Source organism: Salvelinus namaycush, chromosome 40, assembly GCF_016432855.1.
Source record: "Salvelinus namaycush isolate Seneca chromosome 40, SaNama_1.0, whole genome shotgun sequence".
In the NCBI taxonomy this organism is placed as follows: domain Eukaryota; kingdom Metazoa; phylum Chordata; class Actinopteri; order Salmoniformes; family Salmonidae; genus Salvelinus; species Salvelinus namaycush.
The window spans coordinates 18,127,549-18,143,324 of NC_052346.1; the positions used below are offsets into that span (position 1 = coordinate 18,127,549).

Here is a 15,776-nt window from a genome sequence, read left to right on the forward strand (position 1 = left end):
TGGGCAGGAGACACGCACCATAGGGCTAGTGCGTGGAGGAGGAACAGGGCTCTGGAGACGCACAGGAGGCTTGGTGCGTGGTGCCGGCACTGGTGGTACTGGGCTGGGGCGGGGACGTGGCGCCGGATATACCGGACCATGCAGGCGTACTGGCTCCCTTGAGCACTGAGCCTGCCCAACCTTACCTGGTTGTATGCTCCCCGTCGCCCGACCAGTGCGGGGAGGTGGAATAACCCGCACTGGGCTGTGTATGCGAACCGGGGACACCATGCGTAAGGCTGGTGCCATGTATGCCGGCCCGAGGAGACGCACTGGTGGCCAGATGCGTTGGGCCGGCTTCATGACATCCGGCTCAATACTCAATCTAGCCCTGCCAGTGCGGGGAGGTGGAATAACCCGCACCGGGCTATGCACACGTACAGGAGACACCGTGCGCTCTACCGCATAACACGGTGTCTGCCCGTACTCTCGCTCTCCACGGTAAGCTCAGGGAGTTGGCGCAGGTCTCCTACCTGACTTCGCCACACTCCCGTGTAGCCCCCCCCCCCCCCAAGAAATTTTAGGGCTTGACTCACAGGTTTCCAGCCTCGCTTCCATGCTGCCTCCTCATACCACCGCCTCTCGGCTTTAGCTGCCTCCAGCTCTTCACGAGGGCGGCGATATTCTCCTGGCTGTGCCCATGGACCTTTTCCGTCCAATATTTCCTCCCATGTCCATGAATCCTGCGATCGCTGTTGCTTTCTCCCACGCCGCTTGGTCCTTTGTTGGTGGGTGATTCTGTAACGGCTGTCTAATTAGGGTAAGGGTCGGACCAAAATGCAGCGTTGAATGTAGACATAATGAATTTATTAAAGAAAGACGAAACACGAAAACTCTTACACAAACTATAAAACAACAAACGACGTAGACAGACCTGAACTTGAGAACTTACATATAGACACGAAGAACGCACGAACAGGAAAGACTAGCCAAACGAACGAACAAACGAAACAGTCCCGTGTGGTGCAACAGACACAGACACAGGAACAATCACCCACAAACAAACAGTGAGAACAGCCTACCTTAATATGGTTCTCAATCAGAGGAAACGTCAAACACCTGCCTCTAATTGAGAACCATATCAGGCAACACATTTAACCCCACATAGAAACACATAACATAGACTACCCACTCAGCTCACGTCCTGACCAACTAAACAAAGTTAAACAAAGGAAAATAAGGTCAGGAACGTGACACTGCCTAAATAATTACCGTCCCGTAGCACCCACGTCGGTAGCCATGAAGTGCTTTGAAAGGTTGGTCATGGCTCACATCAACAGCATCCTCCCGGATACCCTAGACCCACTCCAATTTGCATACCACCCTAACAGATGACGCAATCTCAATCGCACTCCACACTGCCCTTTCCCACCTGGACAAAAGGAACACATATGTGAGAATGCTGTTCACTACAGCTCAGCGTTCAACACCATAGTGCCCACGAAGCTCATCACTAAGTTAAGGACCCTGGGACTAAACACCTCCCTCTGCAACTGGATCCTGGACTTCCTGACTACAGGAAAAGGCGGGCCGAACAGGCCCCCATTAACATCAACGGGGCTGTAGTGAAGCGGGTCGAGAGTTTCAAGTTCCTTGGTGTCCACATCACCATCGATTTATCATGGTCCATGAGGGCACGGCAAAACCTTTTTTGACTGAAAAGATTTGGCATTGGTCACCAGATCCTCAAAACGTTCTACAGCTGCACCATCGAGAGCATCCTGACTGGTTGCATCACCGCCTGGTGTGGCAGCTGCTCCACATCTGACCGTAAGGCGCTGCAGAGGGTGGTGCGTTCGGCCCGGTACATCACTGGGGCCAAACTTCCTGCAATCCAGGACCTCTATAATAGGCGGTGTCAGAGGAAAGCCCATAAAACAGTCAGAGACTCCAGTCACCCAAGTCATAGACTGTTTTCTCTGCTACCGCACGGCAAGCGGTACCAGAGCGCCAAGTCTAGGACCAAAAGGCTCCTTAACAGCTTCTACCCCCAAGCCATAAGACTGCTGAACAATTAATCGACTGGCCAGCGGACTATTACATTGACCCCCCCGCCCCCCCTCCATTTGTTTTGTACACTGCTGCTACTCGCTGTTTATTATCTATGCATAGTCACTTCACCCCTACCTACATGTACAAATTACTTCTGTACCCGCGCACACTGACTCGGTATCGGTACCCCCAGTATATAGCCTCGTTATTGTTAATTTATTGTGTTACTTTTAATTATTTTTTACTCTTGTTTATTTGGTAAATATTTTTTTTAACTCTTCTTGAACTGCACTGTTGGTTTGTAAGTAAGCTTGTAAGTAAGGGCTTGTAAGTAAGCATTACACAGTAAGGTCTACACTTGTTGTATTCAGGGCATGTGACAAATAAAGTTTGATTTGATTTAGGACGGCAGCTGCCACCATCTATAAACAGACAGTACAGTACAACATCTTTATACCAGCCCAGTAGACAGAGTACATTCAGCAATTACATTTATATGTTGGTCATTTAGCAGATGCTCTTATCCAGAGTGACTTACAGTCAGTGACCATTCGAGGTGACCATCCGAGGGTAACCATCCGAGGGTAACCATTCGAGGGTAACCATTCGAGGGTAACCATTCGAGGGTAACCATTAGAAGTAACCACTAGAGGTAACATGTAAATACACCTGGTATAACTAGCTGTCTGTTATACAGAATCGCATTCTGGCTTGTATACGATTGAACATTTGAAAATGTGTATACATGTTTTAAACAACCACCACACACTCAGAACATTTTCAGTTGACAGGGTATAACGCTCATTCTACTAACTGTGTGGACTCGTGTCTTACTTGTAAACAGGGAGCATGATGGGTAGTGGGGCAGACAGATGAGGGGCGATGTTTAGCAGGTTGGAGCGCTCGTGGAGAGCCTCTTTCACCATCATGTACTGAGAACAGGGGAAAGAGGGGTTCAGAGGTCAGTAAAATGGGTGGATAACATCTAACACATAACACAGTACTTGTTGGTAGAAGAGTAGGAGTATGCCGGTAGCATTCACACAATAGCAGACCAAGGAAGGATTATGGGAAACACCTAGTGCCCTACAACCCTCTGAATCTTCCAACCTCTCAAACTCTTTTCAATGATAAAATGTCCACAACGGGGGAAAACAAAGCAATGTGATCACAGAGGGAACCAACTGTCAGGCAGCATCGGAAAAACGAGCCGTTTACCTGTTCGTAATCTAACTTCATGATGGCCTTTTGGAGGTATCGTACTCCCCCGTGGATGAGCTTGGTGCTCCGGCTGCTGGTCCCCGATGAGAAATCATTCCTCTCCACCAGGGCAGTCTTGAGGTCTAGGAGAGCAGAGACAAATCAAGACAAGACCAAGATTTAGACAGTCTGAAATATCACCCTATTCCCTATGTGGCGCACTACTTTAAACCAGGGCTCATAGGGTTCTGGTCAAAAGTAGTGCACTATATAGGGAATAGGGTGCCATTTCAGATGCACACTCAGAGTCAGAGTTATTCAGGAGGCATTTGGTAGGTTAGGACTTCCATGTGCTTCTCCTGTCGTGTAATATGCATGAAGGGAAAATGGCAAGGCATGCATATTGCATTGAGGGCCTCATAATATTGAGAGAAGAATAGCCTCGACTCTCCTGCACATTGACTGAAATGAAATGTAACTGACCCCAAACAAAAAGGTTTTCCAAAATGGTGCAGTTCATGGGAACTCACTGCGTGTGACAGCGTCTAAGGCACATCCGGAGCCCGTGGCCCCTCCCCCTACGACAAGGACGTCAAACTCCTCAGTGTCTTGCAGGGTGGAGAGCTGAGCCTGTCTGGTTGGGAGCTCATCTTTAAAGGGCTGCTTTAACTCCCCCTCCGCCGCTACGTACGCCAGCCGTGCCTGGACAACATGTAGTACAGGCAGGGTTACATCTGGTTTTGTGAAGGCATAGTCTTTTGTGACAGACTGTGAAAATAATCAAGATTTGGCTCTGGGTTCAGAGATTAGTGAAAGCATAAAGCAATGTCTTAAAGCCTGGATAATCTCCTCTGGGATAGATGTGTCTACATTGTCACAGCAACATTGTCACGACCATAGATATCGATGGTCACAACAACATCAGGTACCCATATCGGTAAGGGTTGTACCCACAATCATATTCATACAGAACGACCCCTGCTTGCAGGACTTAGATAATAACAATGATTCCTGGTGTCTGATTTGCAAAAGCACAAAAGAACTCAGGGAAAAAGAACAAAGTCAAATCAAGTCTGTTCTGAACTCAAGGATCATGGGGACAAGCAAGTCAAGGATGGCTGTCGTAATGAAACATTTTATTCATTTTTCTATTTAGCATTTTATTCTCTAAATGATTACATCGAGCTGCTGCGATGCCACTTGGTCCATTTGACTTGCAAATCTGTGAATGAAACCCGGGCATTTGTAATTTAGGGCCGTAACAGCAAACAAGATCAAATAATTAGTGTCTATTTCCATGGACGTGCATATTTAAAACACCCACAGACAATTAAGTGGCAGTCTGCCCTGCAATCACGTTGAGTACATGGAGTCAGTGAGACAGTGGATGTCATGCAAATGTCCAATCGCCCACCGACAGAAAACAGAAAAACGTTCAAGCTGAAAGAGAGAAAGAGATTGTGCCCTTGTCACAGAGGAGACCAAACAGACATATTTATCCAATTAGCAGTAGATTCTCCAGGGTTAGTTAGTGATGGCCTCTGTCGTCCGCATGCCTGATTGCAGATTATTATAATTTTTTCGGAGGTGTTTCACTTTTGCTTACCCATTTATTCTTGTTTGGGAGGAAGGTGAGGGGGACAAGATATTATACCAGGATACAGAAATAAAAGTTCACATTAGGACAAAGGGTCACACAAAGGGTCAGCTGCTTTAGACAAGTGACCTGGTATGTCACTAGTAATAACAGACCATTGAAATAGAAGATATACTGTAAGACGTATTTATATCTGTGGCGCTGACTAGGTTCAAAGGTCAAGAGATGCACCTGTTTCTCTCTTTCTAACGTTACCCACGCGACTCCTTGGCTATTTCAATCCCTGGTCTACAGTGATGCAGTGGTCACCTGGTCTCAGATCAGTTTGTGCTGTCAATATAGTCATTATCATGTCAAACATGTTCGGCACAAACAGATCTGGGACCAGTCTAATGCTTTTTCACACAGCAGTTTCCCTATTAATAATATCAAGTGATGCATCGCCATGGAAACATCATGGAGGTGTATTTTTTCCAGTTCCCTGGAGTTTCAGACGCTATGTTATATGATCCACATGAGCTTCATCAGATTTGAATAAATGAAAAATAATGAAATAAAAATCAGGACTCCCATTGCCCCTCAGCGTTCTTTAGATTGGTTGTCACCAAAATAGTGTTGATTATTTCACTGTACTAAACAAACATCATAAGTCATGTTCCCTTCTTTTATTAACGCAAATGAAACAAGGCATAAGAACTACTCACGTCACATAGCTAAAGTCCATCTTACCACTTCATAAGGCAGTTTATGGCAAGTTGCGACAGAAAGTAGACTATTTTATGATCAGGGTTTGTCCCATTGACTGTCTTCACATTCAGGTCAACTTCACTCTACACAGCAGTCCCATTGACTGTCTTCATATTCAGGTCAACTTCACTCTACACAGCAGTCCCATTGACTGTCTTCACATTCAGGTCAACTTCACTCTACACAGCAGTCCCATTGACTGTCTTCACATTCAGGTCAACTTCACTCTACACAGCAGTCCCATTGACTGTCTTCACATTCAGGTCAACTTCACTCTACACAGCAGTCCCATTGACTGTCTTCACATTCAGGTCAACTTCACTCTACACAGCAGTCCCATTGACTGTCTTCACATTCAGGTCAACTTCACTCTACACAGCAGTCCCATTGACTGTCTTCCTATTCAGGTCAACTTCACTCTACACAGCAGTCCCATTGACTGTCTTTCTATTCAGGTCAACTTCACTCTACACAGCAGTCCCATTGACTGTCTTCACATTCAGGTCAACTTCACTCTACACAGCAGTCCCATTGACTGTCTTCCTATTCAGGTCAACTTCACTCTACACAGCAGTCCCATTGACTGTCTTTCTATTCAGGTCAACTTCACTCTACACAGCAGTCCCATTGACTGTCTTTCTATTCAGGTCAACTTCACTCTACACAGCAGTCCCATTGACTGTCTTCATATTCAGGTCAACTTCACTCTACACAGCAGTCCCATTGACTGTCTTCCTATTCAGGTCAACTTCACTCTACACAGCAGTCCCATTGACTGTCTTTCTATTCAGGTCAACTTCACTCTACACAGCAGTCCCATTGACTGTCTTCACATTCAGGTCAACTTCACTCTACACAGCAGTCCCATTGACTGTCTTCCTATTCAGGTCAACTTCACTCTACACAGCAGTCCCATTGACTGTCTTTCTATTCAGGTCAACTTCACTCTACACAGCAGTCCCATTGACTGTCTTTCTATTCAGGTCAACTTCACTCTACACAGCAGTCCCATTGACTGTCTTCATATTCAGGTCAACTTCACTCTACATAGCAGTCCCATTGACTGTCTTTCTATTCAGGTCAACTTCACTCTACACAGCAGTCCCATTGACTGTCTTCATATTCAGGTCAACTTCACTCTACATAGCAGTCCCATTGACTGTCTTTCTATTCAGGTCAACTTCACTCTACACAGCAGTCCCATTGACTGTCTTTCTATTCAGGTCAACTTCACTCTACACAGCAGTCCCATTGACTGTCTTCATATTCAGGTCAACTTCACTCTACACAGCAGTCCCATTGACTGTCTTTCTATTCAGGTCAACTTCACTCTACACAGCAGTCCCATTGACTGTCTTTCTATTCAGGTCAACTTCACTCTACACAGCAGTCCCACCTGAGCAGCATAGTGTTGAATAAAAGTGGAACACATTCCTCAGTCTAGATAAGACATGCCCAGATGCAGGTTGATGTTTATTGTCATGAATCTTGTCCTGGAGGCAGAACTGAGCCATTTCCACTAGACAGGCCAGCTGGAAAGTCTAAATTGGCTATATGGTAAAAATGCATGAAAATAAAAATGTGCTTTTTGGTCTTAATTTAAGGTTAGGGTTAGGCATTAGCAGTGTGGTTAAGGCTATGGTTAAGGTGTGTGCCAGCTAGTGACCACTCTGCAGAGCTGCCTCCAGTACATTAGTCATCCCAATAAATGCCAACCTGCTGCCCAGATGGGCGTTCCCTATAGACTCCCAGGAGCCTGCCCTGCCATTGTCAGATGCTGTCCCAGCATTCCCAGGTAAACTCCCAGGAGCCTGCCCTGCCATTGGCAGATACTCTCCCAGCATTCCCTAGTAGACTCCCAGGAGCCTGCCCTGCCATTGGCAGATACTCTCCCAGCATTCCCTAGTAGACTCCCAGGAGCCTGCCCTGCCATTGGCAGATGCTCTCCCAGCATTCCCTAGTAGACTCCCAGGAGCCTGCCCTGTCATTGGCAGAAGCTCTCCCACTCATTACTATCTATAACCTGATGCAGAGGGACTCTGAGGTGTAATTTACAGGTCCTGACTTTAGAAACAGACTACCACAACCATGGCAACACAAAGATGAGATTAGAAAACGTTATTGTCCTCAATGCAGCATATAAACTCAACATCCATACAAGTATCAGAAAAACAAGTTTACAAAACAACAACACAAGCAGATTGTGTGAAATGCAACCCACTACGTCATCTCAATGTCTCAAATGTCCCAGGCCTACCTGTGTCTTTCTGTATTCCGACAGTTGTGATATGCCCAGAAGAGCAGCGGCCGCCCCAGTCCCGATGATAGCTGTCCCTTTCAAGGCCTTCCGGAACGCCATTGATGCTGTTCCTGCAGCACAACACACAGCAGTGGACTGAGTTAGACACACTGGGTTATATTGCTTATGACATGACAGGTGATCATGTGGAGAGGGCGTGACAGGAGGGCAAAGAGCCAATCAGCTAGGGCCAGGTGCTGAGGGACAATGTGGGGGTAGGGGGGCATGGGATTCACAGGCAGAAGTAGTGGAGGAGCGTGTGGGAGCCCTGGGAGTGTCTGTGTGAAACATTTGGATGACAGCTGACTTTTGTTTAACATTCTTACTTGTCTGACAGTTAATACATTTTTTTAACCTTTATTTAACTAGGCAAGTCAGTTAATACAATGACGGCCTACTCCAGCCAAACCCTAACCCAGACGACGCTGGGACGATTGTGCGCCGCCCCTATGGGACGCCCAATCACGGCAGGTTGTGATACAGCCTGGAATCGAACCAGGGGCTGTAGTGACGCCTCTAGCACTGAGATGCAGGGCCTTAGATCACTGCGCTACTCAGGAGTTAAGACGACACCTGGTTCACCCACTCAGGTGCCGTGACATGATGGCCACTTTCTCTCCATCATTCTGACAATCTGCGTAAAAGACACATATTTTTCAATATATTCTAATCTACAACCGAGCAAACATCATAGTGGTCTATGCATGCACACCAGCAGCTCTTGTTTCACTAGGCCAGAGGTAATGATTTCTCTCATAAAATGAGGAGAATAAAAAAATGTCTGTCATTTTCTTATCTGTCATGAATGTAGGTAGGCAAATCCTTTTGGACGAGACAAAGCTGCGTTCTGTGTTTATTACCTGTGTATCATGTGTTCATCAGATGGATCATAAAATCAAATATATGATAATAAGAAAAAAAGAACATGTAGCATGACATCGTCGTGTTGATCCAGTGATTGTGTTAGAGTGCGGCAGGTAGCCTACAGTACTAGTTAGAGTTACCCCAGTAACCGAAAGATTAAGCAAGGCGCTCTATACTACTAGGGCTGACCCGTAAAACAACACATTTCACTGCACCTATCCAGTTTTCGTGAAAATAAAACATTTGTGTATTATTTGTTTTATTATTAATAATACTCAGCATGATTCAGTATAGGGGAAATTAATGTGGAGGGGTCTTAGAGCCCAGCCCACGCAGAGAGACAAGTAAATTATTGGTTTCAGAATGGCATTACTTCCTGGTGACACATCTCCAACGTAACACACCAGGGCCAAATCCCACATGGCAGCAGCCGTTTACTCAACTGAATGACAGAAAATGAAGAAATTAAGCAGGGAACCACATGAGGAAGAGACATGATCACGCGAGATACAGACGCCACCATCCACATTACATACAGTAAATCCCTCTAAGACAACATCTTAGTTTGAGACACATGCAAGAACAGAACTCATATGAAGGTTCCGAGTGTTTACACAAACACGACAACGTGAATTTAGAGGACAAACTAACTTAGCATTTGTTCCAATTCTTATACGTTACATAATAAAAAATAAAAAAAGTTAATCCATCCCCATTTCGGTGATACTGGTTATCCAATGCAAATGCAACAGGAAGAAAATATAACTCTATTTCACAGTGTTTCTATTCTATAGAACGGTATAAAATAAAACGGAATGCCGTATCATCATCGTAACAGAAACAGAACAGAAAACGTTGAAGGTGCACTGGAGAGAGTGTTCTAGCAATGCGTACAATGCCGCATTGACGTTCGCCATTATATTGTCTGGCTCGCTGCCAGTCACTCAACTTTTCATATTATCAATATAACAATAAAGAAAGGGCACAAATATTTATTCTAAATCGTTCACTTACTGATTTTCTATGTTCAATTGATGATAACGCCGGGAGAACCGTGATACAACTCTGACAGCAAGGAGAACCAGGAAGCAAAGATTAGTAGACTGACATATGGGTAGACCAATGGGATTACACAATTATCCAATCAGGTTGGAGAGGGCGTTGCTATAATAATGAGGTATGCGAAGGGCAACATTGCACAACGTTTCCTCAGGAATCCCCATCTTCAATAGTGCGGGGTCACTATGGTGCCACTAGTGTCACCAGCCCTAGTCATTATTTTACATGATTGTTGTTTAGTATCTTCGTACATACCTCTATATTTGGCGTAGGCTGCTGTAAATGCAACTATGCATATCATTAAGTTAGTTGTGAATTGAGGTGAGATTGTTTATGCAACGCTTTCATCAGGCATTTCGCCAACCCATATGCGTTCATGTCTATTATCATGTGATGTTTTTTTTATCATTCTTTCATGATGATGTCAATTTTTTTTAAACATTCTATTATATTATATTCTATTCTATAAGATTCTGTAAGCTATCGTGCGTTTACAGTTGTATCTGAAACATCCATCCTTGGAAGGGATTGGTGCGCGTAATGCTCGATGACGTCCAGTGTCTTTGGCACGTGGGCAGTGGTATTCTGACTCCGAGCCACATAAACAAAGGCACATTGTCAGTGTCAACCGCGGCCAGTCTAGCAGCCAGTTGGGGAGGTGCATGGCCATCTGCCCCGTTCTCTTCACAATACTACATTTGCACTTGGATATGGATACAGTGGAGAAGATGTAATCCTCTAAATGTATGTATTATGATGCACCGGGTGACAGTTTAAGGTATTGGTTTAAATGTCTTAAAATTCACATTTTGTTTTCAACAGTATAACATTAATGTGGTCAGAAAGTAATGATCTGCTTATAAATTCATATCTTTACAGGTTTGTAATTTTTGTGACTGATTTTTTTCGAATTCTTAAGCAGGGAGCAACATCGAGTGGATATTATCATAACTCCAGGAAGTGATTCGGACATTGTGTCTTTGAAAATAGTCATACAACAGAAGGTAAGACCACAAATAATGTTGGAGACGTGGCGCCATTATAGAGGCAATGCTTTTGCTGTTGGCACATGTTCTAGAGAGTGGTGACAGAATAGGCTAATCAAACACGTCTCGTGCGCTTTTACGCAAACATTCTAATTTACGTGCAATGCATCTGCATTGGATGGGATTATGGCTTGACAAGGAGATCGATTTATATAAGTATATGTCTCCCTCTCTCATTATAGCAGCTATGCCGTGCGTCCAGGCTCAGTGCGGATCGTCACCTCAAGGAGCTAGTCCCGCTGCTTCGCAACAGAGCGCAAGCAGCTTCCACGCCGCTGGAGAGCACCACAGCCATAACTGCGACTTCCTAACGCCCGAGTTTGTCAAGTTTAGCATGGACCTGACCAACACAGAAATCACATCAGCCACTATCACCAATCTTCCAAATGTCGGTGTTTTCGTGGACAGCTACTGTAACAATTCGAACTATGACGTCAAACCCCCTTGTCTATTCCAAATGCCCCATCCGGGGGAGCAGTCATCCATCAAAGTTGAGGACATCCCCATGTACCACCAGCAGAGTCACCACCACCAGCCGCATCAGTCCGATGAGATGGTCACTCCCTCCGGGTCCGTTTACTACAAGCCCCCCTCTCCACACACACAGACATTCCAGAGTCCACCCAGCCATGCGTGGGATGATTCTGGATCTCTGTACAGTTTTCACCAGGACTACTTGGCGGTGGCGCACAGGATGGAGCAGCGGAAAAATGCCATATCCAGATTATCCTTGTTTTCTCTCAAGCATTCCCAAACCGGTAGTCCTTTGTCGACGTGCCAGATGAGATTTGACGGATCCCTCCAGGTGTCCGTGAACCCAGATACCTCAGGCAGGTATCATTGCTTGGAGAGCCAGGGCATCTTTGGTTCCAGCTCCCTAAGGAAACAGCACAGGGTGGGTTCCCCCTATTCGTTCCAGCTCGGTCACGGACATCACTTTATGGATAACCAAGCACCGTCGCCTCCTTGCCAAGGATCACCCACCAACACCGATGCTTTATGTGCCGTGTGTGGAGACAATGCCGCCTGTCAGCACTACGGCGTGCGCACCTGCGAGGGCTGTAAGGGATTCTTCAAGGTATGTTACATTAAATATCTGCGGGGATTGTTATACATTTAGAACTAACGGTCAACTAACATTCCATTTAAATGTATTTTAATATTTAGGCTACTGATTCATTGTGTTGTTTGTTGGCTCCTGATACAATCCCTTCAAAATCAAGAACCTTCATCTCCTTGTCATGCCAATAGAGGACTGGGAGAGGGTAAACTTAATATTATGAGTAGCCACGGAACTATATTTACCCACTGTCTGCCTCGTCCGCTGCTATGATGCATTATGCAGCTGGGAGAGTAGGTGGAATGCTGCAACGCCATGGCTGTTCATTTCCCATTGTCAATATGCGTGGCAAAAGTATTTTAATGGCTATCTTTGATCAATGTATCAAAGCTTCAGGTTGCAACGCATCGAATGGCAACTATAAGGTGTTCTCCTCTGTGTTTCTTCACAGCGCACTGTCCAGAAAAATGCCAAATATGTGTGTTTAGCTGGGAAAAACTGTGCAGTTGACAAACGCCGGAGAAACAGGTGCCAATACTGCCGTTTCCAAAAGTGCCTTGTCACTGGAATGGTCAAAGAAGGTAAGGTTTGTTCTACTTCTTAAAACCCACAACTTTACGCATTTCCTTGAAATGTATTTACACATTATTTGTAGGCAGAATGTGTTTTTCAAAGCATAATAGTCATTATTTATACAAAACAACTTAATTTATATTTTTCATTATTCAGTCGTCAGGACGGCCAGTTTAAAGGGTCGACGTGGCCGGTTACCCTCCAAACATAAAATTCAAGACCCTTTGTCACCTGTCAGCATCCTTAGCGCGCTAGTGAGGGCCCATGTGGACTCCAACCCCTCATTGTCTCGACTGGACTACTCCCGAGTAAGTACGAGCCTCGGTCATGCAATCCACATCACTTTGCGCACCAGTTTATTACTAAAATAAGTCATAAAATACGTTTTAAAAATATACCGTTGAGCATTGGGTTTATGAGTTCAATTTAACATCACCTTCTAGTTCCAGAATAATGCTGACAGCCAAATCGCCGGAGATGACACGCAACATGTACAGCAGTTCTACGAAGTCCTGACCGTCTCCATGGAGATTATCCGGGACTGGGCGCAAAAGATCCCAGGTTTTACCGATCTGCCGAGACCGGACCAAGATCTCCTCTTCGAATCAGCCTTCCTGGAACTCTTCGTACTGCGTTTGGCCTACAGGTATCTTATACAATAGCATATCAAAAAGTGCACATATATAAATAGTCATTTTACGCGCAACAATTACGCGTGATATTATCCATTTGATCTTATTGCCAAGTCGGTATCCGAATCCTAATCATGCGATGCTATCATATTACAGGTCCAACCCTGAGGAAGGAAAGCTCATCTTCTGCAACGGATTGGTTTTGCACAGGCTTCAGTGTAGGCGCGGCTTTGGAGACTGGATTGACACCATAGCGGAGTTCTCTGCAAACCTTCAAAGTATGAATATAGACGTTGCAACATTCTCCTGCATATGCGCCATTGCCACAGTAACAGGTAGGCTAATAAAACCCTAACCCTAAGTTCTGAATCTATGCGCATATAATGCCATTGGGTTAAGTTTTGAAACGAATTGCACCCTGTCATTGTTTCAGAGAGACATGGGCTGAAGGAGCCCAGGAAAGTAGAGGAACTTCAGAACAAGATGGTGAACTGTTTGAAAGACAAAGTGACTTTTAACGATGGAAGTGTCAGTCGACCAAATCACTTGTCAAAACTCTTGGGAAAGCTGCCTGAACTTCGCACGCTATGTACACAAGGTCTGCAGAGGATATTCTACTTGAAACTGGAAGACTTGGTCCCTCCACCTGCAATAATAGACAAGCTTTTCCTCGATACTTTGCCCTTTTAGGTGCCATATATCCTTTCATCATGTCAGATAGGCGAGGTTAATAAGGCCATTTTTGAGTTCCCTACATCACGCATTATGCATTTTCTCTCATATTTATTTCCATAGTTTTTGTACCTCTCTTCATAAGAGCGCTTGATCATGTTTATAGGCCTACATGTCTGCATTACCAGATACAAAAGAGACAACACAACCTTTAAGATGTTTTTAATTTAAACATAATGAAGAGTTAGACAATATTACAATATCGTCGATTTCTGAAGAACATGGATGTCTTGAACTATTTGGTCTTGCTTTGAATTGTGAGTATTTTAATTTGATAACTAACCATTTTCGATAACTATGTTGTTGTATGTAGACACTGGATAATGTATATGGAACATATATGCCTCGAACGTATACAGATTTATTTTTTATCAAATAATTTACGAGAGATGTTTTATGTAGGCTATTTATTGTCTTGTCACACCTGGACTGTGGTTATATTGCATTTGAATTAATAACGTATACTGCTAAATAATCTAACGTTTGTAAATGTGTTCGTCATTTTGATTGGTCAGGGGCTTACAATGTCAGGTTTTTCCATTCAAAATAAAATTCATGCCGTTTATTACACTTTTAAATGAACAATTATTTATGATGGCAATTTATAAGGATTTCTGACTTTATTTTAGTTGCTGACATATCGTCATAAATCATCAAACATGATAATGGGGAAATATGTTGTTAATATTAAATAGTAAGCTACTAAATATTTTCCTATTTTTCTTGTCCACAGATTTGTCTGACAATCATTGATTGATTAAGGACTAGTGTAACATATGTGAATCAAACATTTGTCATCAGATGGTCAGACGATAAATTCCAAATAACGACAATAAAATTAAACCAAATTGTATAACCAGACCTAATGTAAAATGTTACCTATTCCCAACATACTGGAAGTTCTCATAGAAATAACGTTTCTCCTACACAGTTTCCTCTCCAGTGAAGTGAATGTTATAGCCTATCTTTCTACTAAATGTGATTTCTCCGGCAACAACAAGACGAGGAAAGGTCATTCTCCTCAGTAGAGATTGAGTTGAAGATTGACTACGTGCTCTGTTATTACACATGGATTTATCATGAACCAGAATGTCAATCAAATAACAATGTTGTCAAACCGTTGTCGTTTAGCGGTTTTATAATATATGCCATTTAGCAGACGCTTTTATCCAAAGCGACGTACATTTGACATATGGGTGGTCCCGGGAATCGAACCCACTACCCTGGCGTTACAAGCGCCATGCGCTACCAACTGAACTAAGAAAGATTAAATAAGACTCACGTTATGGACCGTAGGAACAAATTGCTGGAGTGTGTGATTTGACCTGCTATATAATAGTCTACATGACATTTCCAAACCAAACCCTCAGGATAGGATTGGCATTAAAGAAACATGCAAGCCAATGTTTTTCAGTGTTGGCATGTAAGTAAACACATTGTGTCCTGAACTAAACATTTCACAGAAGAACTAAATAGCATTATATACGTATGATTTCAGCTCCCTATATGTGCAGTCTCTCTTCCAGGGAAAGGTTAGAAAATGCCTATTACACATTGGTGGAGGGCATGTAGATGAAAATGACAGATTTTCAAATACGACGTCTCTTCTGTCCTGTCTGGAAATGTGAACCATTGATTCTATAGGCAGTAAAAGGTCTTATAACAACGATTATACTCACAAGAGGGTTTAATAGGCTAGAGATCAATAGAAACACTGCTCTCTGCACCGGCCTGTCATGCAGGCTGAAATGCTAAGATAAAGTAATCAATACTATCTGTGAAATGTCACATTTATGATAATGGTGTGGATGAAGAGTGGCAGGCAGGGGCCATCCCAGAAGGATGGGCTCTTGTTAGCATCAAACACCTTTCAGCCAGGCCTACAACATCATGAATGGTAAATGCGTGTGTGTAGGTGTGTGTGGGGCGGGTGTTT

The 15,776-nt window shown here is 44.1% G+C and overlaps 2 protein-coding genes across 4 annotated transcripts in view; one reads left to right on the forward strand and one right to left on the reverse strand.

The window, feature by feature from the left end:
• LOC120033115 (glycerol-3-phosphate dehydrogenase, mitochondrial-like) overlaps positions 1–9,839 on the reverse strand; it is a 33,651-nt gene extending 23,812 nt beyond the window's left edge. For 2 of the 3 annotated variants that reach the window (XR_005473931.1, XM_038979377.1), the window contains exons 1-6: positions 9,753–9,839; positions 7,833–7,945; positions 4,838–4,846; positions 3,762–3,933; positions 3,250–3,374; positions 2,866–2,963 (exon numbers count right to left, since the gene is read on the reverse strand). Coding sequence is in view for 2 of the 3 variants with exons in the window: in XM_038979377.1 (XP_038835305.1) it covers positions 2,866–2,963; positions 3,250–3,374; positions 3,762–3,933; positions 4,838–4,846; positions 7,833–7,934 (506 nt within the window). In the remaining variant the exon portion in view is untranslated. The remainder of the gene's footprint in view (positions 1–2,865; positions 2,964–3,249; positions 3,375–3,761; positions 3,934–4,837; positions 4,847–7,832; positions 7,946–9,752) is intronic. The other variant, XM_038979378.1, reaches the window with a different exon arrangement.
• A 1,191-nt stretch (positions 9,840–11,030) lies between these two features.
• On the forward strand, positions 11,031–13,798 carry LOC120033116 (nuclear receptor subfamily 4 group A member 2-like). Its single transcript, XM_038979379.1, has 6 exons — positions 11,031–11,921; positions 12,355–12,484; positions 12,633–12,784; positions 12,920–13,122; positions 13,265–13,443; positions 13,542–13,798. The coding sequence occupies exons 1-6, from the start codon at positions 11,031–11,033 to the stop codon at positions 13,796–13,798; spliced, it is 1,812 nt and encodes a 603-aa protein (XP_038835307.1).
• Positions 13,799–15,776: the final 1,978 nt, after the last annotated feature.

Excerpts from the sequence above, each read along its gene's own strand:
- LOC120033116 (XM_038979379.1), top strand. The coding sequence starts at position 11,031 with ATGCCGTGCGTCCAGGCTCAGTGCGGATCGTCACCTCAAGGAGCTAGT. Across the intron at positions 11,922-12,354 it reads GCTGTAAGGGATTCTTCAAG|CGCACTGTCCAGAAAAATGC; the intron begins GTATGTTACATT and ends GTTTCTTCACAG. Across the intron at positions 12,785-12,919 it reads CTCGACTGGACTACTCCCGA|TTCCAGAATAATGCTGACAG; the intron begins GTAAGTACGAGC and ends ATCACCTTCTAG.